This window comes from Eretmochelys imbricata, chromosome 3 (assembly GCF_965152235.1).
Source record: "Eretmochelys imbricata isolate rEreImb1 chromosome 3, rEreImb1.hap1, whole genome shotgun sequence".
Classification (NCBI taxonomy): domain Eukaryota; kingdom Metazoa; phylum Chordata; order Testudines; family Cheloniidae; genus Eretmochelys; species Eretmochelys imbricata.
The window spans coordinates 109,546,506-109,572,364 of NC_135574.1; the positions used below are offsets into that span (position 1 = coordinate 109,546,506).

Here is a 25,859-nt window from a genome sequence, read left to right on the forward strand (position 1 = left end):
GTGTGCATGATAAACACCCATTTTTTCATGTTCTCTGTGTATACAAATCTCCCCACTGTATTTTCCACTGAATGCATCCGATGAAGTGAGCTGTAGCTCACGAAAGCTCATGCTCAAATTAATTGGTTAGTCTCTAAGGTGCCACAAGTACTCCTTTTTGCAAATACAGACTAACACGGCTGCTACTCTGAAACCTGTAAGCAGTGAGGTTTGTCACTGCTTACTTGTGGTAGGACAGTAATGTGAAAATACATGAATGTATGTGTGCCACCTTGCTTTCTCAGTGTTGGAGGAACGTGCAGAACTAAATAAAAGACACAATGACTGAATGGGGAGAAAAAAAAATGATGAAAAATTTTGTCTGACCTTTTAAACCAGGTTTGATGCTGAAAATGCTGAGCTGTTGAACTGGATTTTGAAATCAAAAACTGCCATTCAGGCCATAGAGATCAAAGAATACAAGAAGATGAGAGAGACTGCAAACGTGAAAGAAAAGTTGAAGGTAAACTGAGAAGATGGAAGGATGTTCCAGTGAATAGTTTGTGTCAGTTTTTGCTTGCTATCTGTTGGTGGTACAGTCAGATCTGAGAGGTTTCTGTGGATTAAGTCCCATTGTTAAATGGCTCTAGAATGCTGGACAAATGTGGAACTCTCTGATTGGCTATAAGCGATATTGTGGCTGTAAGGTCATGCTTACTGATTTACTGGGAGTTGGGGTTTTTTTCTTGCTAATATCTATCTTCAGTGTAGTAATAAGTGCATTTCTTGAGGATTATTGTGTTTTCTATCTGGCTACTTATTTTGGCCTCATGGCTGACAACTGGAGATGGGGACTGATTGAAAACTCAAGAAACTTTGGGGAAGTATACAGCTGTGGGCAGTCTCTATACACAATCCCCTGGAGGCATACCCTCTGCCCACCCTATCCCTCAGAAGAGCCTGAAGTGTTTTATTGCTAAAGTAATTGGAATCTTACTACTTAGAATCTTAGCATAGGTCAGAGTCCCTGTAATTATATGCTTTATACAGTACTGTTGCTATAAAACTGTCACCAACCTGTGAGACAGTGTAGAATTTACAAGACCCTGTGGGAGCTATGCCTCCTCTGTCTTGGATTCATGCCATTGGAAGCCTGAATCCTTGTCACCATTTTTTTTTTTTTTTTTGGAAAGCATTGTCTTTGCAAAAGCTTACTGGAATATTAGCAGTACTTGAATCTGCTTGTGGAATCTTAATGTGCATATGTAAGCCTCCAGAAGGAGGCTCACTTTTGAGTAGGCTCCAGTGCAAAAAGATGACATTGAGGCTATATGGAAGGATGTTATAGCTGCTGCTGCTATTATTATTATTATTTTATTATTCATAAACCTCCATAAATGTGCATGGCTCTTCACAAAACAGTCCCTGCCCAGAAGAGTTTACAGTATGATCCCAGTTCTGCAATTTACAGCACACAGACGGCATGCTCCCCTGTGGAGCCCCATTTAAGTAAGTAAGGGTTCCAGGGAAGTGTAGCAGTTCCATCTGTCTGTTGTCAATTGCAGGCTTGGAGTCTGTGTTAAGACAGGAGTAGAAGAGGGTGACAAACATGAAGAGTTGATGGAGAAAAGGATGAGTGTGCAAACAATAAGTCTGTGAGGTCACTGGCATGCATCAGGAGGGCTTATAATTAAAAAGTTAATTGAATTTGAGACTGTGGCTTGTGCATCCCTTCAAGAAGATTTATTTTGAGGGGGAACTGGAAGGAGGGGTAGATGGATGGCGCAAGAGGGAGTAGCGAGGGGGTTCCTGGTGTGTGTGTGAGATTTTAAAAATAAAAAAAAACCCAGTGAAATGTGGGTTAAGGATGTGAAGGATTATTTAGCTGAGCTGTTTGACCTGAGCACAATGGATATGTTGGGAAATGGAAATGAGGGAAGAGCTAAGAAGGAAGATGGAGCCACTCCAGTTTCAAAACGTTGGCCCTATATTTACTAATAAGTTAAAGAAGCCAATCTGAACCAATAATTTAATTACTGCCCCCGCCCCCAAAATAAAAAGGAAGGAAGAAGGTAAATGATTTTGACAGTTTCGATTTAAGAAATTTAAATTCAAGCTTGAGGTTTTGGTATTCAGCGCTCTCCACAGGGCTGGCACAGGTTATCTGAGGAACCATCTCCCTCTACACAATCACACTGGAGCAATACACCCATTACTACAGAGGGCAGGTTTCTAGGCCTCCAGCATTTATTGCAGACTTCACTCCCAGAATGTATCAAAATGACCATGAATCTCTCTGCCTTCACACCACATTTGAAAGCTCATCAATTCGACTCAGATTTCCCTCATTACTCAATTATTTTTAAAGAAGCTTTTTTGGGGGAAATGATAGGAGGGAAAAGAAACTTCAGTTATTTGAAAGAATTAACAGTTTCACTTCTAATGATGTGTGGTATGGAGAGAGAGGGAAAAATAAAAGCGCCTGGAGCCCTGATCTTGCAAGTGTCAGGGCATTCTCAAAAGAACAAATTAAAAATGTGTAGGCAGGACAACATGGAGAAGCTTGCATTTGCAATATCTACTTTCTAGGCAAATTGGAAGCTTCAGATTTCACAGGATTCGACGCATTCTTTAACAGAATTACATACGTCTGCAGGACCAACTTCTGCAGCTCACAGTGTAAATTACTGCAGTTAGCTCTACTCAGCGGATAACACTGTTCACTTATTGTTAATTTGGGGCCAAATCCTACTCCTGTGAATTTATGAAAGTTTTCCAGAGACATTTAGGAGACCAAAATGAGGCCCTTTAAGGCACACAAAATTAACTGGAAAAGAACATGGGAGTTAAGCATTCAAGAATAAAAGGCCAGGAAATTCTACCCATTGGCTGAATTTGACTTAGACTAAACTTAATAAACATGGATCAAACCAAAAAACCAAGAATGCTACAACAACACTAGGAATAAAATTGCAGTGTTTTATCAACTTCTTGCAACTGGCACTGGGAGAAAATGCTTGTTGGCTTTAAATGCAGGGAATAAAATATTCCCTGGGAGGCCAGTACAGAGAATGTTGAGTGGTGTGCCCTTGCTGGCCCGTGTTGCTGAGTAAGTGGGCTGTTACCTTCACCCCACTGTTCTCTTCTGAGATTTCCAACTGTATTTTTTACTGTATTTTAATATGAATTTAACTGAAAAGTCACTTTCCCATGGGACACTGAATGGCTGCTAAATAGTTAGTCACGTGCTGCATGTTTCAGGTTTGAATTGGAATTCATATATGAAAGGGTCCACATCTCACCATCACTGGCCCACTAGACTGTTTTGGTCACCTTTTATTTTTGGTATCCTGCTACTATGATTAATCTTTCGCTTTTTTTGTGACCAGTAAGTTTTACTATGTAATACAGTTTTGCACTAGTTTCTGAAGGAAACATGACTAGAAAACACTCAAAGATGTGTTGCTGTTTGCAACTGGAATCTCCTTAAAGAAATCCTGAGTTATCTGGGGAGTGGCAGGGAAGTACGTATTATGTGCTGTACTGAAAAAGTTTTTATGTCAATTGAAATGCCCATCTTTGAAACTGTTCTTTGTTGGGATTTGATTCACAGGCCCTAGAAAAAGAAATGGCCGAGAAAAGCCAGAAGATAGATGATCTGAGCCAAAGCGGACAGAATCTGTTGGATCAAATGGGAAAGGGTAAGAGATCTTTAAAGTTCTTTCATTTTGTTTTGGTGGAGGCAAGTGATGTAAGCACTTGACTGAGTGGAAACAGAGGCATTTATTGAAGATACTTTTCCAGATTAAGTCTTTCTTCAACTCTTCTCTTCTAGAGAGCTGAATGGGTCTTAATTGTGTTGGTGAACACAATGCATGTGAATGTTAACAAAACTTACAAAAGGTCAGCTCTGAAAACATTTCTCTAAAGTAGTATGTGTCCATTCACTTCCTCCTAGGGTTTCTGTTTTATTTCCAATGATCTGAAGACGTTGGAAAAGGCAATGTACAAATTATATATTGTTCTTTTGGAATCTTACACAAAGCATTTGTCTTAAAGACTTGCATGCTGGCCTGCCGTTTTAGAGCAAAGTTTGAATTGGACAAATATCAGTGTATCTATCTCTGAATATTTGTCTACTTTATGCATGTTTATGACTCTGTGTAAAAACTCTCGTCAGTGTTTTTGGAAATACAGTCACTACCCATGGCGCAAAGAAGATGATCATAGCTTGAGACCTAATCTAAGTGAATGTTTGTTAAAACCCGAACTTTTGAAAACTTATAATTAACATCAGTGAAAGCTGAATCTTTCAGCCATGCCAAAGGATTCCTAGATAATAATTCCAATAAATATAATGAAATGCTGTCAGTAAAACATGTCTCATTGTTCTGTAAAGCAGCTCTTCACATACTCTGGAGACAGAATGGTTGTTGCTCTGAGGTCTAGTCCACAATTGCACCTTGGCACCATAGTTATGATTAGCAGAGCTCTCAGCTAGTAAAAGGGGTGATGCATACCACCATTAGCTGTTGACAGTGATGTCTGTGTATGCAACACTTGCATTGCATGCCCCAGGACTGACTGTGCCCCTAGGATGATTCTGTCTGGCCCCTGAACACTTCATGGAGGACATCATTTTGAAGAACCAGATTGCATCCTCCACACTGTGTGATCTCACACACGAGAGATCATGCCACATGTTCTACAAAATGGGATCCTTCGCACATATGAGGTCATGACCTCGCATACACGTGGAAAGTTGCATGCCTTACTAAAAGTGTTGTGGTGCATGTTAAGGGGCTTATTCCTTCACCCACTTACTTCCCTGGTCCTTCTCGCATGAACAGAGAGCAACAATACCCGAAGTCCAAAGGTGCAAACAATTCAATGTTTATTGGGGTGAACCTCCAGCAAGCATGATTCCAGTTTCCTTCCTTAGTGTCCCCCTTCCCAGCTCTGACACCACAGAGCCTTACACCTGTGTCCCTGTTCCCATTCCTGCCCTTAGCCAAACATGATTCCAATTCCCCACCTCCATTCCCTGTTCCCATTTCCCCCACCCACACACCCACCCACCCACTTCCTGATTGACTGCAGACTATATAGTAAAACTTGAGTTTTGCTTAGCTGTACCTTAACCAATGATTTTACTGAAATTTAACTAACCAATCCTAACATATTGTAACATGATTATGTAACCAATTATATCCCACCACCTTAATTAGTTTACACCCAGATTATACAGCAGACCGGAACAATCACAGAACCAGACAGAGATTATACAGACAAACAATAGCAAAGTGGGAACTATAATGACGAAACGATGCAGAAGTGAGGATTTCACATCCCAGCTATTGATAAGTGAGTTCTTGCCAGACAGCATCCTAAATTTCCTTTTACATTTTCTAGGCGCTTCCCTTTCTCTGGAGGTGATAGGCACTATCAGGACAGGATTGTATTCCTAACAGCCCAATAGCACCTTATTTCAATGTGACTAGTTTGGAATGTGAGGTTGTGACCGGTCGCTTCCCAGCTTATGGCTGCCTAAGCACAGGGCCTCAGACTGTCTCAGTAAGAGAAGGCACTTACACTGGCAGACAGTGATTTTGATTCTTTCTTTTATACCTCTAGAACTAGCCAAGTGATAAGAATACACCTAAATTCTTAGAGTACAGGCCTTTACAGACAGGCCTGAATATCTATATCCTAATAGTGCACACCACTGGTGTTGACCATTTTTTCTGATAGACTTCATAAAACTTCTGCTAGGCTACCCAACAGTTGGCTTTTCCCACTCAGAAAGCCCTTATTGCTAGGAGTGTCTAGCCAGACTATTCTTTTCCTGCTAGTGCTCAAATCTCTAATTTTGTCAGTGACCTGGTGTCACTTTCTGGGGGTGCAGTCCAGACCAGTGTGGTGGCAGACAATGATAACCCCTTACCTTAGGTGTCTCTCAGTGCTTTGCTGTTGTAGCTCCCAACCTGGACCATTCACAGCCAGCCTGCCAGCATGCAGGTTGCATCCTGAATGTCTTTGTGCTAGACAGCTGTGGGTCAGCTGCTCTGACCCCAGCAGACTGTCCACATTCCTACTCTAGCTTCCACTAGTCATGGTTGCTACTTGCAGGGTGACCCCCAACATACTCCTACTCCCAAATTTTACCAAAACCATGTGTTCTGCAATGTCTAACCTCTCCTGGGTAGTTCAGAGAAATAATATGGTTCATTTAGAGACACACACACATCACAAGCTTATTAACTGGGGTGAATACACCTTTCTCTTTAAACACAGCATTGAGTTGGTTTATGGTAAAGTGAAAGGTTTCAGAGTAACTGCCGTGTTAGTCTGTATTCCCAAAAAGAAAGAGTACTTGTGGCACCTCAGAGTCTAACCAATTTATTTGAGCATAAGCTTTCGTGAGCTACAGCTCACTTCATCGGATGCATACTGTGGAAAGCGTAGAAGATCTTTTTATACACAGAAAGCATGAAAAAAAAACCTCCCCCTACCCCACTCTCCTGCTGGTATTTTTTTCATGCTTTGTGTGTATAAAAAGATCTTCTACACTTTCCACAGTATGCATCCGATGAAGTGAGCTGTAGCTCATGAAAGCTTATGCTCAAATAAATTGGTTAGTCTCTAAGGTGCCACAAGTACTCCTTTTTCTTTTTGGTAAAGTGAAATAAATTTATTAACAAAATTAGGATTAACAGAGACAAGGTAGGTGGTGTAATATCTTTTATTGGATCAACTTCTGATGGTGAGAGAGACAAGCTTTTGAGCCACACACAACTCTTTTCCAGGTCTAGGAAAGGTACTCTGAGCATTATGGCTAAACGCAAGATGGAACAGATTGTTTAGCATAAGTAGTTAGCACACATTCTAAGGGACCATTCAAGGTTGAGTAGCTCATTAACATCTCTGCAGTGTTAAGACAAAAAGAGGGGTACACGATTTTTAATATCTAGCAGAGCTATGAATTTAAGCTGCCAGGATCATCTTTTGAAAGTGTTGTGCAGGTTTCTTTGAGGGTGAGGATTGATAGGTCGGAAATAGATTGATCACTTTATGAAAAGTGTTCATTCACATGTGATTGGGTGTTCTGATCTTTTTATCATTTTCCTGAGTGAGTTCATTCAAGAGCATAGTGATTGTCTGGTCTCACCCACATAGTTGATGGGGCATTTAATGCACTGATGGAGGTGTACCACATCTTGTGATAGGCATGTGTAGAATCTGTGGATCTTGAAAAGTGTGTTATGGGGAGTTTTGATCTTTGTGGCAGTGACGATAAGTCTGCAAATTTTGCATCTGTTGCCACTTTGAGTTGGTGTGTCCTGGTCTGTGGGTAGCTTGCTTCTGATGAGGAGCTTGGAGAGTCAGGGGGTGGTATTTGAAGGCCAGAAGTGTTTGAAGGCCAGGGTTCAGGAAAGCTTTTCTTTGGGATGAGGTCCCCATTGAGCATGGGTTGTAGTTGTTTGATACCCAATCTGGGTTCAAGTGTGGGAGGCAGGTGATAACTAGGGGTATGCAGTTGGATGGGCTTTTATTTCTGTATTGAAGCAGATTCGGGGTATTTGGGTGGCTTGTTCCATGATTTGATATACTACTCTGGTGGAGTGGCCTTGTTTGGAGAAGGCAGCTTTAAGTGGATTAAGGTGTATATCCCAGACTTGAAGTGAGTTTAAATATAAGGAATGAAGATAGAAAGAGTTACAAGTAAAATATGCTTCTAAAATAAATATGCTTCTAAAAGTCTAAATCTTGATCTAGAAAGATACAGGTTTTGTTCAAAATGGTTTCTCTTGCCCAAGGCTTTGGAGCTGTGCTCCGGCTCTGCTCCAGCTCCAGGCAAAAACCTGCAGCTCCACTGCTCTGGAGCTGCTCCGCGCTCCAACTCTGGGCTCCTCTCCAAAACCCTGCTCTCACCAGTCATTCTTCTTCCCAGCCATGGCTGACTTTCCCTCGGTAAGGACCTTCAACGAAAGTATAAGGTGCTAGCTTCCCCTGTTGTCTTAGGTGAAAGATCTTTGCCTAAGCAGGTTACTCACATACATTTGGTTCCAGATATTTCAACCTTTTGGTTGAAGGGCATCCTCTCAGCTTGCAAGAATTCTGGCCTCGTGTGTCTGTCGAGTGATGGATGACAAAGACCGCTTCTCTCCTTGCTTATATGTTCCAAAATTCAATGACTTTGGGCATTATTTTTATTATTTTGGACACTATTATTAAAATGCTGCATTGGTGCAACTGCAGTGCTTAAGTGAAGATGCTTGTATGCTGTCAGGGTTTCCTCTCCACTCTGAACTCTGGGGTACAGATGTGGGGACCCTCATGAAAGAACCCCTAAGCTTATAAGTACCAGCTTAGGTTAAAAACTTCCCCAAGGCACAAATCCTTTCCTTGTCCTTGGACGTAACTGCTGCCACCACCAAGTGATTTAGAAAAAAGATTCAGGAAAAAGACCACTTGGAGTCCCTATTTCTCCAAATATCCCCTCAAGCCCCTTCACCCCCTTTCCTGGGGTGGCTTGAGAATAATATACTAACCAATAGGTTAACAAAGTGAGCACAGACCAAACCCTTGGGCTTTTAGGACACTAAAAATCAATCAGGTTCTTAAAAGAAGAACTTTATTATAAAGAAAAAAGTAAAAGAATGACACTTGCAAAATCAGGATGGAAGGTAACTTTACAGGGTAATAAAAGATTTTAAACACAGAGGACTCCCCTCTGGACTCAACTTCACAGTTACAAAAACCAGGAATAAAACTACCTCTTAGCATAGGGAAAAATCACAAGCTAACACATTTGTTTGCCTTTACTTACAATTTCTGTAATTATAGATGTATAATTTCAGGTATCTTTTTAGGAGCTGGTTTACCTGCTTGGTCTCTCTCTCTCTGTCCTGAGGGGGAACAAACAACCCCCCCACCCCTCCCCGATTTGAAAGTATCTTCTTTCCCCATTGGTCAGGTGCCAATTAGGTTAGTTGAACTGATTAACCCCTTACAGGTAAGTGATTCTGTACCTCTGGCCAGGAGGGATTTGATGTTACTGCATACATAAAGGTGGTTACCCCTTCCTTTATATTTATGACATATGCTAATGGGAGAGCTTCTCCTGTCGGTGTAGTTACCCGCCTCTCAGGGAGGTGGATTAGCTATGTTGATGGGAAAAGCTCTCCTGTTGGTGTATGGGGTTAGCTCAGTATAACGATGTTGTGCAGGGGTGTGAAAAATCCATTCCGCTGAGCAATGTAATTATGCTGATATAGGTCTGTAGATTAGATGTGGTCTTTGTTTCAAGAGGCAGGATGACTTTATGCTTTTCTTCCCTTCCTGTGGGCTTCCCGTCCCCACGATAATTTCTAAGTAAATGGAGCTTCCGTTGTTTCTGATTCCACCATGCTTAATTTACATAGGAGACAGGTAGATAGCTGTGACATCCTCTCCTGTTTCCGCAGACAGTACAGCCTAATATCAATATCTGTAATTTCTTATATAGTGTTAATACATACATCTTACAATGATGTTAGTCACCAGTGTGTCATTAGCTTTCAGAGAAGACCTCACTTTATAAACTTTTATAATACAGTAATATTGTATACAATCAGTTGATTCAGGTGAGTTATTAGTTTTCAAATGATACCTCACAAGACACATTTTGTACAAAGATTATTACAATAGTGTATAGGGTGAGAATATAGGAGTGCTTAACGTTGCACCTGAGTCTCTGTTACAATGGGTCAGAATCTCTCACAACCTGATGAGCTAGCTAATTCAGTGTAAAGCTAGACAGTAAAAACTTGTGCTGCTTTGTAATTGTTTCTAGGTTTCGAACCTTTTTCTGGGAGGAATCTATTCTTCTCTAAACTATGAAGGTCTTTGGCCTTAACAAGCACTACATACTGATTATAATGTAAAACACATGTTTCAAAATTTAGCTAGTGCCACTTAACAATACGATATTATAGAAGTATTGTTTAACTTTTCTGTTGAGGGGAAAAATATATAATGTCAAGCAAGAGAAAATATGTAGATTTCTCTTTTAAAATTTATGACTTCTTCACCTAGTGCATATACTTCATAAGGTCTCATCCAAATACACCTTGTATAAGGATTTGGCAAATTGAAACAGAAATAGCAACACAAACTTGCAACTGCAAGTTATAAAGAGTATTTTTAAGAATCTGAATTATTGATTATTTTAGGCTGTAATTCAGAGTGCCTCAATCATTATACTAGAGTATTAGATTTTATAGCCTTGCTAATTAAAGTTACAAATTCTTCATATACCTGAATATCCAGATACCTTATTAATAATAGATTTCAGAGTAGCAGCCGTGTAAGTCTGTATCTGCAAAAAGAAAAGGAGAACTTGTGGCATCTTAGAGACTAACAAATTTATTTGAGCATGAGCTTTTGTGAGCTACAGCTCACCTCATCGGATGTCTTATTAATAATGGTGCTGCAGGGATGAAGGTTATGAATCTGGAAAGTATCTGTAAGATCACTGTACATAAGCCACAGTTTCTACTACAAATCGTGGTGTTACCAGCACTGAAAGTGATTGCAAGTTTCAAGGCAGTGTGATGAAGACAAGCATATATATAACGTTTTAGCGTAGACAAAATCCCCAATTACTTACCAACCACAAGGGAAAAAAAATACAAACACAGCGAGAGAAGTGTGTGGGTGAAGTCTGTTCGTGTTACAATATTACATCTTCAAGGCATGTATTGTACTGGCTGTTCAAATTTATTCAGTCTTTTTTTAAAAAAAAGTGTGTGAGAGCTAGAGAAATGCTTCATTCAGTCTCTGTGGGCTGGCAATAGCCTTGTGTTTGTCAGCTTGTGTTTTGCAGTTATTATTCTTATTAACATTTAGTTCTTAATCACATCTGTCTGCAATGTAACATTGTTTGGTACTGTTCCTCCTCTTTCCCAGCCTGACAATGCAGCATTTCCATCCACCCTTTCAACAAATTTACTGACCCCAGTGTACAGTTAGGGACTGATGCTTTCTAGTTAGCTGCTTGCCTTTATCAACAGTGACTCTAGAGAGCTGCAGGGAAAACTTCATTAAAAAGCCCATTGTTTAATGAAGTTAATTTTATTTAATGATTTAAGATGTTTAAATGTTAACTTGCAAACTACAATTCAATATTTAAAATAAAAAACGGGTGGCAGCTCATCACTGTAAACTGTGAATTTGTTTGTCAGAGGGAGTGAGTGGCACTCAGAGCTGTGGCTAGCCTGGGTCAACTGACTTGGGCTTGTGGGGCTCAGGTTGCAGGGCTAAAAATTACTGTGTAGACATTTGGGGGACCCTGCGAGTGCGGAGGATCCTGAAGCTTGGGCTGGAGCCCAAGCCCGAACATCTACACAGTGATTTTTGGACTCTGAGCCTGAATCAGCTGACTTACTCCAGTCACAGGTTTTTTTAATCCCTGTGTAGACATACCCTAAGTCTTGCTTATAAGCGTGAAATTAAAAGCCAAAATGCTTGTTACCACTACTTGACATAGTTTCAAGGAAGGCTGACTTGGAAGTAAAAAAAAAACGAAAAAAAAGAACAAAAAAAACACCACCTGTGTGATTATTGATGAAACATATATATATATTTGCATTAATATATCTGAAGAATGTAATGATTAGATACTTGTAAATCAAGATGTGTTGCAGTTTCTCTAACCACAATGGTTTATTTCCTTCATTGACTCAGAGGAACTTTTTACTGAGGATGTGAAAAGTGCCTTGGAGCAGATATTGACAGAGTGGAAAGAGGTGATCAGGCACCTGGAGGAACTGGCAAGAAAGATACAATACCAGGATGAAATAAACACATACTTTAGGGAAATGGGTGAACTTGAGAAGATTATAAATGAGAAGGAGGTGTGGCTAAAAAATGTCACTTCATCATTGCAACAACCATCTTTAACAGCCCTGAAAGAGTCATGTCAGGTAAGGTTGGCAACTTTGTTTACTTTGATATCAAACTTATAGAAAAACGGAATACCCCAGATCACCCTTACGCTGACACAGGCTAAACTAATCAGCTTAAAAGCACTCAAGTCTTACTTAAAATTAATGGGACTTAAATGCATTTGAAAAGGTTATCCTAAATCTGTTGAATAATCATAGCACAACTATTTATACAAATGGTTTAATTTTTATGTCTTGTTTTGTTTTTGTGTTTTTTAATTTTTTCACAGCGGGAGCTCACTCATCTGTTAAGTCTGTGCCCTCAAATTGAACATCAGACTGCTACCTCTAAGGTGCTCACATCCCAACCTGCTGCTCCAAATTTCATCCAAGACAGCTTGAGCAGTTTTACTGATCGCTTCAGATCTGTCAGACAGAAATTGGAAGAATGGCATCAGCAGCTGAAGAAAGGTAAATATTCCGTTTCTTCTATTTAAATCACATTGATGCCTCTTTTGATTCTGTCCCTCTTAAAAATCAGATTTTGATACACACTCTTTTGGTGCATAGTCTGATGTTCTCCGAGCCTGCAAAGAAGTGGTGCTGCACTGTATAATGTGTATGATTGTCTTAGGTCTTCATTGACATACTATATACATCATGTAGTCGCACTGCAAGTGCCATGTAGAATTTGTAGCTGTGTAGAAATGTAGAAGTAGCTTTTCCATTTTCCTCTTTTATCCACAGATCATTAGTTCTTAGAGTAGGTTACATTATAAGTCTGTGATATCCAGAGAGAGTTTCAGAAAATGATAGAAAGTGCTGAAAGGAATGATTAGAATTTCTGAAAGGTAATGTAAGGACAGACTCTTGAAACCTAATTATACCGTGCACTATTATAAATATAACAGTTAAAGAAACCGCTTGCAACTATTCTTGTCAAGGACAGTTCACCCCTTATGAAGATGCCTAGTACACTGTTGGAACTATGTATAATAAATTAAAAAAGTGGTACATTTATCAGTCTGGTTCTATAATCCTTCACTCTGCCACTATTCCTGTTGACTACAGTGGGAATTTTTGACATACACATTGTAGGACCAGACCCAGCACCAGCCAATTATAGTCTAAGAAAGGAAACGTTTATGCTTTTATGAATTGTATATGCTAAAATTATGGGATAAATTGCTGTGCTGCCAAGAAACTTAGTTCTCTTCTGGTTGTTGGCTGGTTGGTTAGGCCACAATCTACAAAATAGGAAAAAGTTTGAGAACTATGTCTAAAATACATTTCTCTTCTAAAAGTCTCTAAAGTGCCCCTGTAAAGTTATCTGTCTCCATATTGCCTTGTACTTCCGTAGTTTGTCGGTTTTTGTATCTACCTGTTTTGTCTTGTCTTAGACTTAGATTGTCAACTCTCTGGGACAGGAACCATCTCACATGATTCTCGGGTGGCTAGCATAATGGAGCCCGGATTGCTGCCCTTTGGCACTACAGCAATCAAAATAATTAATAATACATAATATAATAATATATATAATAATAATAGTAAGGTTCCATGTTTGTGTCTGATTTCCTTATCAAATGTGTTCAATTTACAAGTTTAAAAAACATGTCCTAATTGCTAGCTCTGCTAGCCTATGATCTATTATTAATCATGTTTATGAAGTTAGTTATGACTAAGACCCAACCTACTGTGGAAGCCCCATTGTGCTATGCACCAAACAAACACGCGGTAGTAGTTGGACCCTGCTCTGAAGAGCTTATAAGTAAGGCTATGATTTGGTGGCTATGAATCAGTGACTTCCACAGACCTCTGCGACTTCACCCCGCAGCTGCTGGTGGCCAGGAGCTGCGGGGTACGCCTGCTGGCAGTGCTGTGTGGCGGGAGGGGAATCCATAGCAGGGCAGGGTACTAGACTCTCCTCTCTCCCCATTTTGTCATGGATATTTTTAGTAAAAGTCAGGGACAGGTCACAGCTTCCATGAATTTTTGTTAATTGCCCATTACCTGTCCCTGACTTTTACTAAAAATGTCTGACAAAATTGTAGCCTTACTTATAAGCCAAATAGATGAGACAAACATAGGGTCTTAACAAACAAAGACAACCTTGTGATCACAGCAAACAACACATTAGTTCCACTTTTTTTTGTGGGTGGATTTTGTTAGGAAGAGGATAAATTAAATAGAAAGGGAAGGGGGTGAAGGGGGTAGGGCAAGAGGGTAAGAGGAGCAGGTTTGGAGTGAAGCTGAAGGGGAAGAGGCTGTGAGGGAAGGGGGTGATTAGAGTGAACAGCCAATCAGCACAGGAAATAGAAAGTCCTGTTAAAACTGTAAAAAGTTCTGATTGTCCAGAGGTGGTCCCCGCTTTGGCTACTTCTGCCCCTTCCAGCTGCAGTCTCTGGCTGGCTTCTCTCTGTAGTTTTCCTCCAGTGCCCCATGAAAATTAAGATAGCTGTTTACATATCTCTAGTAATTAGGCCTGCAGTGTTATCTGTGCTCACTGCCCTCCATGTGGGTGTAACTGATGGAAAATTAACAAGCATTTCTCTTGGTGCATAAGAATCTGTGTTGGTTCTCTGGTGCCAATTGGAGTAAAAAGTAGTGAAAACGGATCTAGTTGCTGAGCTTATAGGCTTCTAAATAGACACAAATAACTGATCTGCTGTGTCCTATTTATAATATGGAGATATACCTATCTCATAGAACTGGAGGGGACCGGTTTCAGAATAGAATCACACTTGAAATAACTCTTGAGGAACGTCCCATTTTGAATTCCCAATCTGATCTCCCACATTTCCTGCAGCAACTATATGGCTTTATATGTTAAAAAATTAATATCAGGATTGTATTAAGGAGATACAGACAAGGTGAAAATAACATAGTGGTGCAACTGGTTAGGTACATCTTCTCATCTCGTGCCTGCTATTTATTTATTTCTTCCTGGGTGTACAGCTTTTTTTAACATCAAGTCTCCTCCTCTTGTTGCCTGTAGACTTGACTGCTCTCACCTTTTGCTGGTTACTTTGCAGTTCTATATGTTGTTTACCTCTGTGATTTTGGTGGTGTCTGCAAATTTGGTTGAAATTACACAGAAGAAACGTTTAAGCAAAAGAAAGAGTTTCTAGCAGACTTCAGTTCCGGTATACATAGAATCATAGAATCTCAGGGTTGGAAGGGACCTCAGGAGGTCATCTAGTCCAACCCCCTGCTCAAAGCAGGACCAATATCCAATTTTTGCCCCATATCCCTAAATGGTCCCCTCAAGGATTGAACTCACAACCCTGGGTTTAGCAGGCCAAAGCTCAAACCACTGAGCTATCCCTCCCCCCAGGATAATACCAGTGTTTCTCAGTGACTGGTCTGTGGACAGGTCTCCCTGACACAATTTAGGAAGGCAACAACCCTGTCCATGGTAACAAAAAGGTTGAGAAACACTGCTGTATAGCAGATATGAGGGAAGTCTGGAGGAATGACTGGTAAGGGAACAAGATTAAAATCAATTTTGAGGAAAAGAATAATTATTTGACAAAAAAAGGAGATGGGGAAACTTGTAAAATAGGCAACAATGCAGGTTTCAGTCCTATCTGCTGCTGTGTTGTATATGATCCATGAGAGATGTGGTATTACAGAAAGTCTCATTAGTTGTGACTCTCTAGAGAGCTTCTAGAGCAGGGGTTCTCAAACTTCATTGCACTGCAACCCCCTTCTGACAACAAAAATTACTACATGACCCCAGAAGAGGGGACCGAAGCCTGAGCCTGGCCAAGCCCTGCTGTCCCTGGTGGGGGAAGGGCAGGAGGTGGACTAAACCAAAGCCTGAGCCCGGCTGTGGGTGGGGGCAAACCTGAAGCCCCATCAGCCAGGGCTGACAGCCTTGGGTTGAAGGCTTTAGCCCTGGGCGATGGGGCCCAGGCTTGGGCTTTGACCCTGGGCCTGAGCAAGTCTAACGCCATCCGGGTGACCCCAGTTTGAGAACCACTGTTCTAGAGGATTCATCTGACCAGCTAAATCTCACAAAATCCAAATATCTTTTTTACATTCTTCATGACTACTTAAATTGAGGTGTAGTGTGTAGCAAGATGATGTGAAATCACACACACCCTTTTTTTTTTGTGGGTGCATGGGTCAGTGCTTGAATATTGGCTTCTATGTAGGGCTGAACTGGCCTTTTAGTTCACCTGTTCAACCACTGTAATGGAAGTAGCTCTGGGTACCACAAGTAGCCTCTATGCTATTGAGTTCATCTTCTGAATCTCAGTAACTGGTTCTGTCAAGCAGAAAAAATAGATGATAGTAACAGTTATTGTTTAGGTCACAGATGTAGGGGGGGATCTTATCTGGCTATGGGCTTTACCCGGCAAGGCTGTGAGTGCCCTCAGCTGCTACTGTGACGTGAAGGGGATTTGAAGGTACTCCACATGTTGCAGTCAGACAGTAAACTATTGAATATATGCAAGGTTTCAGTGAAATATATTTCATAGAAACTGTCAAGGTTTCTCCCCCACTCTGAACTCTAGGGTACAGGTGTGGGGACCTGCATGAAAAACCTCCTAAGCTTATCTTTACCAGCTTAGGTCAAAACTTCCCCAAGGTACAAAATATTCCACCTGTTGTCCTTGGACTGGCCGCTACCACCACCAAACTAATACTGGTTACTGGGGAAGAGCTGTTTGGACGCGTCTTTCCCCCCAAAATACTTCCTAAAATCTTGCACCCCACTTCCTGGACAAGGTTTGGTAAAAGCCTCACCAATTTGCCTAGGTGACTACAGACCCAGACCCTTGGATCTTAAGAACAATGAACAATCCTCCCAACACTTGCACCCCCCCTTTCCTGGGAAATGTTGGATAAAAAGCCTCACCAATTTGCATAGGTGACCACAGACCCAAACCCTTGGATCTGAGAACAATGAAAAAGCATTCAGTTTTCTTACAAGAAGACTTTTAATAAAAATAGAAGTAAATAGAAATGAAGAAATCCCCCCTGTAAAATCAGGATGGTAGATATCTTACAGGGTAATTAGATTCAAAAACATAGAGAACCCCTCTAGGCAAAACCTTAAGTTACAAAAAAGATACACAGACAGAAATAGTTATTCTATTCAGCACAATTCTTTTCTCAGCCATTTAAAGAAATCATAATCTAACACATACCTAGCTAGATTACTTACTAAAAGTTCTAAGACTCCATTCCTGGTCTATCCCCGGCCAAGACCCAGCATACAGACAGACACAGACCCTTTGTTTCTCTCCCTCCTCCCAGCTTTTGAAAGTATCTTGTCTCCTCATTGGTCATTTTGGTCAGGTACCAGCGAGGTTACCTTTAGCTTCTTAACCCTTTACAGGTGAGAGGAGCTTTCCCCTGGCCAGGAGGGATTTCAAAGGGGTTTACCCTTCCCTTTATATTTATGACAGAATCATAGACTTTAAGGTCAGAAGGGAGCATTATGATCGTCTAGTCTGACCTCCTGCACAACGCAGGCCACAGAATCTCACCCACCCACTCCTGTAACAAACGTCTAATCTATGTCTGAGCTATTGCAGTCCTCAAATCGTGGTTTAAAGTCTTCAAGGTGCAGAGAATCCTCCAGCAAGTGACCCGTGCCCCACGCTGCAGAGGAAGATGAAAAACCCCCAGGGCCTCTGCCAATCTGCTCTGGAGGAAAATTCCTTCCCGACCCCAAGTATGGCGATCAGCTAAACCCTGAGCATGTGGGCAAGACTCACCAGCCAGACACCCAGGAAAGAATTCTCTGTAGTAATTCAGATCCTACCCCATCTAACATCCCATCACAGGCCGTTGGGCATATCTACAGCTAGTAGTCAAAGATCAATTAATTGCCAGAATTAGGCTATCCCATCATATCATCCCTTCCATAAACTTATCAAGCTTAGTCTTGAAGCCAGATATGTCTTTTGCCCCCACTACTTCCCTTGGAAGGCTGTTGCAGAACTTCACTCCTCTGATGGTTAGAAACCTTCGTCTCATTTCAAGTCTAAACTTCCTGATGGCCAGTTTATATCTATTTGTTCTTGTGTTCACATTGGTACTGACCTTAAATAATTAGTCTCCCTCCATGGTATTTATCCCTCTGATATACTTAGAGAGAGCAATCATATCTCCCTTCAGGCTTCTTTAGGTTAGGCTAAACAAGACAAGCTCTTTGAGTCTCCTTTCATAAGACAGGTTTTCTATTCCTCAGATCATCCTAGTAGCCATTCTCTGTACCAGTTCCAGTTTGAATTAATCTTTCTTAAACATGGGAGACCAGAACTGCACACACTATTCCAGATGAGGTCTCACCAGTGCCTTGTATAATGGTACTAACACCTTCTTATCTCTACTGGAAATACCTCTCCTGATACATCCCAAGACTGCATTAGCTTTTTTCATGGCCATATCACGTTGGCGGCTCACATTGGCTGTGATCAACCAATACTCTGAGGTCCTTCTCCTCCTCTTACTTCCAAGTGATGTGTCCCCAGTTTATAACAAAAATTCTTGTTAATCCCTAAATGCATGACCTTGCACTTTTCACTATTAAATTTCATCCTATTACTCCAGTTTATTAGGTCATCCAGATCTTCCTGTAGGTCCTTCTCTGAATTGGCAATACCTCCCAGCTTTGTGTCATCCGTAAACTTTATTAGCACACTCTGGCTTTTTGTGCCAAGGTCAGTAATAAAAAGATTAAATAAGACTGGTCCCAAAACCGATCTCTGAGGAACTCCATTAGTAGCCTCCTTCCAGCCTGACAGTTCACCTTTCAGTGTGACCCGTTGTAGTCTTCCCTTTAACCAGTTCCTTATCCACCTTTCAATTTCATATTGATCCCCATCTTTTCCAGTTTAGCTAATAATTCTCCATGTGGAACTGTATCAAATGCCTCACTGAAATCAAGGTAAATTAGATCCGCTCAGTTTCCTTTGTCTAAAAAATCTGTTACTTTCTCAAAGAAGATCAGGTTGTATTGACATGATCTACCTTTTGTAAAACATTGTTGTATTTTGTCCCAATTACCATTGACCTCAATGTCCTTAACTACTTTCTCCTTCAAAATTTTTTCCCAAGATCTTGCATACTACAGATGTCAAACTAAGAGGCCTGTAGTTACCCGGATCACTTTTTTTCCTTCCTTAAAAATAGGAACTATGTTAACAATTCTCCAGTCATACTGTACAACCCCTGAGTTCACAGATTCATTAAAAAATTTTGCTAATGGGCTTGCAATTTCATGTTCCAGTTCCTTTAATATTCTTGGATGAAGATTATCTGGGCCCCCTGTTTTAGTCCCATTAAGCTGTTCAAGTTTAGCTTCTACCTCGGATGTGGTAATATCTACCTCTTTCATGGAGTCAATTAGTAACTTCATGTACTACCATAACCTCTTGATGGAGCTATTTTTGTAATTAACTGCAGCCAAATATATAAATGGTAAACGCACAAACACATATATGGTAATGATCTGTTCGGGAATCTCATTTTAGGTCTTCTATTAAGATCTTTCATATACTTGTAGCATTTCCTCTGATGCAGAGCTTTTGGATGGACTCCTGCCAGACTGACCTATATCTGTATTACCATATATGCTTGTAAACTAAAGATGTCCAACTACTTTTTCATTAAGCAAAACTATTAAAATTTCTAATATATTCTTAATTTTTAGCCAATTTTAAACTTAGTAAATGATAACATGGGCATATATGTACCTTTATTTACAAAAAAGTAGCATTCTTCTGCATGAAATAAATCCTAAGTTATGTGAACTATGTTTCAGTATCTATGCCTGAACTATATTTAAATGTAGTGTGATTTATGTGCTGTTTGATATTTCATAGTCTGTTGGATCATAGACCTTCAGTGCTATCAGTTTCGGCTACACTGAAAAATACTGAACATTTACCTCATTCTCTGCGCACAGTCCATTTTGTGAGTTGAACAAGGCAGTGATCCTATGGAGAAAAACGGGATGTGACCATTTCATTCAAGACTATAACATAATACAGCAAAAGTGGTAGCAAAGAGTTAAGATTCCACAGACGTCCTTAACTTCAGAATTTTTTGACTGCTAAATGCTTTACTTTACAAAGTTTTAAACCTCATGCAGTGCACATCATCCTCACTGAATGTAGTAAGGGGCCTCTAGTCTCATTCACCAATCACTCTGACATGAAATAAGGCAGGGGCTCTTCAAAATAAATAATATTACTCCGGGGGGGAGGGGGAGGAATTCTGTGCCACTGCACAATGCAGAATTTTGCAGAAATAAATGTTGTGTGTGCAGAATTTCCCCCCCCCACCTCAGAAATGGGCTGCAGAGATGTTGGCTGCCCCAAGGGGCTGCTGGACCCAGCAGAGCCTCGCTCACAAATAGAAGACAAGACTCAGGGAAGTTCCCAGCATGCCCTGAGGGAAGAAGAAAGTGTGTAGGAAACTCTTTGCAAGCTTGGGACCCAGCATCAGGATGTTTCTCCCTCTGGATCCCTGGGCTCTAGGAGAGTAAGGGGTGTGAGTGTCTGAGCCAGGGGGGCTCTGCAAGTGGGCTGTGGGGGAGAGGAGGGTGTGAGTGTCTGGTCTGGATGGGCACCGCAGCTGGCCTCTGGGGCGGTAGGGGCTGTGAGTGTCTGGGCTAGGGGGGGCCATGGGTGGGGTGGGGACCACAGCTGGCCTCTGGGGGGGTAAGGGGTGTGAGTTTCTGGGCTGGTGGGGCCCCATAACTGGGCTCTGTGGGGAGGGGATGGTATGTCTGGACCCCCAGCTGGGCTCTGTAGGGGAGGGGGCAAAGAAACAGGAACTGAGTTGTTCTAGAGGTTTCCTTAACTCTTGCCTCCTAAGGGATATTTTTTGTGTGTCTGTATTGTTACATACTTGCTCACAGGTATTTTGAAATAAATTAGCAAAATATTTGAAACTGGTGTGATTATATAGTGTTGTTTTTGATAAATAAAATTTGCAGAATTTTTAAACTTTTGGTGCAGAATTTCTGGTGCAGAATTCCCCCAGGAGTATAATATGTAACTGCATAGACTAAAGTGTAAGATGTACATGCAAAGCCTTAGCTTCGGCATTTCTGGGCAGGGGCCTGATTCAAAGTCCACTCAGGTTAGTGGAAACGCTTGCATTGCCTTCAGTGGGTTTTAGATGAGGCCCTCAAGCATTAATTCAAAATATGTTTTTCCTCAGTGTAGCTAACTAAAACTCATACATAAAAGAACAACTTTTAAAAATCCTGAAAGGTGTGTAATTACTTTAGCAAATTAAAATGGTGGGCTTCCACTATTATTACCATGTCTAAAATGGGAGCTCAGAACCCCATGAAACAGCTACTTACTGTCACTTGGTAGGAAGGCGCAAGCAGGACAGTTCATGATTAGATTAAAGAATTGCTTTCCTGTGTACTGATGATTAAATTTAAATAGTTATTTGTATGGGGCCTGATTCAGAGCCTACTGAATTCCTCAGGAGTCTTTTCATTGACGTCGGTGGGTTTTGGATGAGGCCCATAGAATGTAACAGAAAATTGGAGTGCCAGATTACCTCCTCCACGCACCTTGCTAAATATGTTCTTCCCTAATGGGAAAAGTGATTATGCAAGGATGCTGCATTCCTGAAATTAAATTTAATTAATTAGCAAAACATATTTGAAGTATATGATACAGGATAAAGAACTAGGTATGCCTGTGGCATTATAGAAATAAATAATACTTTAGTGCAGGGTAAATTAGCCAACCACATGCCACTGAAGAATGGAAGATAGAGAGCTCTATGAAATTGAAATGTGCATAAGAAATTTGTTTTCTTTCAGCTTTGTCGAGCATACATAATTCTTTTTGGAGATACTTGTCTGAAGATGAATTCCATCTTTGAAGCTTTTAGGAGTTTGACCTGCTTCTCAGGAACATTCTCCTTGCCTCTCTGTATCATTAAAGCTTCACTATTAACATTCAAGTCATGCATACTGGCTTCTGAGGGATTTTAAATGTAGTGCACAAATATGTGGCTTTTAATATTTTACAGCCCAATATCAAGTGCACTGATCTATAAGTAGATTCCTCACCCCATAGTCTTTTGTTTTATACTTCAAAGAGGTTGGATGAAGTGTTTTATGCTGGCTCCAGTTGGGGGAGGAGAAAAGCTGTCTTTCCAGTGCAATAAAAATAGATTAAAATGCTATGCTATTAGGGCAGCTATTTAATGCATCCCGTAAGGAACGAGCTCTTCAACTCACATTGTCAGAAAAGTTTCCCACGTATTATGCTTAAATTATGGGGTTTTATCATGCTCATTGTGATGAATTATTTTGTAATTATTATCATTTAGTGCACGTGCATATAAACAGATATATTGGTAACGTACATTGCAGTAGATCATTGCAAGATGTGACTGGAATATGCTTGAGATTTTTTAATATCTAGAAAATCATTTAAGTAAGCTTGTTTATGAATGACCATATATTTTAACCATTTATTACCTAGGAAACACATCCTAATTAAAGGGGTCAGATAATATATTCAGTGTAGATTATAGTCTTTGAAAGTGTAGTTTGTATGCAGATTGGGGCGCATGGTATTTGCCCCCAAGATACTCTCCGAACTTTTATAAAAGAACCTATTGTTTGTTTAAAAAAACTTTCTTATGTAGTGGAAACTGCATATAGTGCAGTATACTGTGTTTTTTGTGGTTTAACATAATTTGAATTGCTTGCAAATAGAAGGAACCTTCAGCATTTATAAGTTCCTACAATGGTGAGAAGTACTGGTGCTTGGAATCTGCAGAGTTTATAAGCTTGTACAGCTCCATAGGAATGTTGTGTTGAGAATTGCAACTTGAATTTTATTTCAAATAGGGTTGGAATTTCACTGTCAGTTCCTTATCAGCAGGTTTCACTGATTAAACACTGTGCTCCTACTTGCTATATCATGAAAGCTTTCCTCTTAAAACTGATATGGCTTCCTTTGAGAAATGGTGCTGCTGGATAGGTCTAATTGTCTCCAGAAGTGTTCACTTATTATTCAATTAGAAATGGTATGAAGTAGCACTGATAGTTTTAACAACCCATTGTTGAAAGTGAGCCTTTTGATTAATTTTTGGTGGTGGCAGTGAAGAATTTTGCATATGTATCCGAGGCCAGAGAGTACACATACTGCGGTACTATTTTGATAGCCATAATCGTGTTCAGTGCTGATTTTAAATTAAATATTGTGTTGGTAGTTTCTGAAACACACAAACTAATATGCCAAATTTCAGAGTAGCAGCCATGTTAGTCTGTATTCGCAAAAAGAAAAGGAATACTTGTGGCACCTTAGACTAACAAATCCTTTGAGATTCCAAAGAAGTCAGAAGCAGGAAACCTAATTAAAAATAAATAGGCTTGCAAGGATTAGATTTTTATTGATAAAGGTTAATAAACATTGATTTCACCTCACACACACAATCTGATGGAAAAAATATTTCCTTGATGACTGAAATTTCGAGATAGGCAAAGTAAGAAAAATGTTACTTTGAGAGCTTATCAGAGTTTGACTTAAGACTATATACTTTGTTTGTTTTGATCATTATAAAACTTTAACTTTTTGAATCTCAACATCTACTGTACTTTAAATAATTGTCTGATGCCCCTATTCTCTGATCCCTGATTTCCTACAAATGAAAATTCAAATAAATAAAAATTGAAAAAAATATTATCCATCAAAATTATATAAAAAAAAATTCTGCCAAGCCTAAAAATAAATAAAGATGTGCAAACAGTTCACAACACATACTAACTTGCTGATTCATAGGTCCCTAGTTTTAGGCTGCTCCTCAGTGTTTCCAAATATTATTTGATGTATTGCCAGAATGGATTCACTCTCTGTTATTACTTCAGGAATATTAGACGTAGGTTAAAATTTTCAGAGCTAAGTTCCATGTTAAAAAATGGTCTTAAGTGTCTAAGTCCTTTTGGCTTTCAATGAGACTCAGGCTCCTAAGTGCCTAAATCACTTTTAAAACTAGGATTAAAGACTCCCTAGAATTAAAAACCGCAACAAGAAAGAGTCCTCCTCCTCCTTACTGATACTTCATTTTGTAAATTTTTTTCATTATGTCTCCATGTATCTGAAGAAGTGGGTTTTTTTTACCTACGAAAGCTTATGCCCAAATAAATCTGTTAGTCTTTAAGGTGCCACCAGACTCCTCGTTTTTGTGGATATAGGCCAACACGGCTACCCCTCTGATACTTCATTATGTAAAAACACCAACAACTACACCTACAGATAAACTACCACCCCCCCCACCAAAAATTTTTCCATGAAGTCCTAGCACTTTGCATATTTTGGCCTGAATTGCTAGCATGATAATCAGTATTTTGACTGCAGGAGTTTGCATTCATTCAAATATATGAAATATAGCTTAATTCCTTTTAGAAATAAAAACATTCTGTGCCCATTTCCTCCCTCTTTTAAAAATAGCAACCTTTTTATCAAAAACAGAGCTAGAATGCCAGCCTAGCCAGGATTACTTGGACACTTTGAAGAGGCTGAAAGATATATTGAATGAATTGGAGAGTAAAGTACCGTCCATCATGAGTGCCGCGGGTGACCCAAGTAAGGCTGAGAGAGCTTTGCAGCAGACAAAGGTAAGTTTATTTTCACTTTTGCATCTAGAAATTTGGTGGTCTTGATAATTTACTTACCCCAAAGAAGCATTAATGCAGCTGCTCTTTCCCATCCTACATCCCAGTGCTTTAGCCAGCTTAACTGTGACTAGAGGTGTTTGGTGTACTCTAGCCAAATGAATTGGGATAATTTAAACTTTTTCCCATCACCTTGGAATTTCAGTTGGGTAAGGAATCTATCTTTTTTTATCCTAAACTGTGAAGAAGTATAGCTGTGAGCTATTGAAAGACCTGCCTTTCAGAAGCAAAGAGTACTGGCCCTTTGGAACCGTGGAGACCATTGGTTTAAAACATCTGTAGTAGTGAGACTTCACTTACTATTATTGCATGTATATAAAGTAAGTAAAGGTTTCAGAGTAGCAACCGTGTTAGTCTTTATCCGCAAAAAGAACAGGAGGACTTGTGGCACCTTGGAGACTAACCAATTATTTTTTGTTATAAATTTGTTAGCCTCTAAGGTGCCACAAGTACTCCTGTTCTTTTTATAAAGTAAGTAGATATCTTTGTCAAAACCTGCTATATAAATATACGAACCTCCCACTTCGTGTCTGTGTGTGTCTCTCTCTCTCTCTCTCCAAATAGTTAAACTGTTTAAAAAATATCCCCCTAAATTAACTGTTCTCCCCTCCTCACCCCTTTTTGTAACTACGCTGTGCATGGAGAAACTTTTTTCTATGCATTAGTGTAGGAGTGCGGGGATGAAGCTTGAGGAACTCTGCTGAAGACTAATCACTGGTTAATTTTTTTCTTTTTTTGGGTTTTTTTTTTGTGGGTGGGTATTTGGGGGTGTTAAAATCCCCAGTAAGTGAGGCTATCAGTGCTTTACTTTATAGACAGCTGTTTACAATATGGCAGGAATTCTATAGCTTGCTCTTTTGATACTGCTGCTGTGTAATTTAAAGTTGGCAGAAGCCTTTAGTACATGAGCTGTTGGAAATCGTGAACATGACATTTTTTTAGTCTCTGGGGTCTGTCTGACTGAACTTCTGTTTAAGAATCCCACTCCACCTCTGTGACTAATGGACCTGAAGAGAGATACTGTGCAGATGTATGATAGTATAAGAAAGAGAGACATGAGAGTTATAGTGGAGGGCAGCAAAGATCTCAGATGATGTTGAGTAGAAGGAACCTGAGTCTGTCTGCTCTCTTCACTCACCACTAACAAAGAGCCATAAGTGCCTGCGGCATAGAGCTTACGTTGGGATTGCGTTAGTCATCATTACACCACTCAGGTATATCATTATACCCCTTTACAGAAAGTGCATCTTCTTTCCAGAAACTTTAGCCTGAAAACA

The 25,859-nt window shown here is 40.1% G+C and overlaps 1 protein-coding gene across 1 annotated transcript in view; it reads left to right on the plus strand.

Moving 5' to 3' along the window:
* The window catches only part of UTRN (utrophin), a 528,745-nt gene that overhangs the window by 92,289 nt on the left and 410,597 nt on the right, over positions 1–25,859 (plus strand). Inside the window, exons 17-21 of the mRNA XM_077813162.1 lie at positions 379–502; positions 3,593–3,680; positions 11,707–11,945; positions 12,197–12,377; positions 24,380–24,525. Coding sequence (XP_077669288.1) covers positions 379–502; positions 3,593–3,680; positions 11,707–11,945; positions 12,197–12,377; positions 24,380–24,525 — 778 coding nt within the window. The remainder of the gene's footprint in view (positions 1–378; positions 503–3,592; positions 3,681–11,706; positions 11,946–12,196; positions 12,378–24,379; positions 24,526–25,859) is intronic.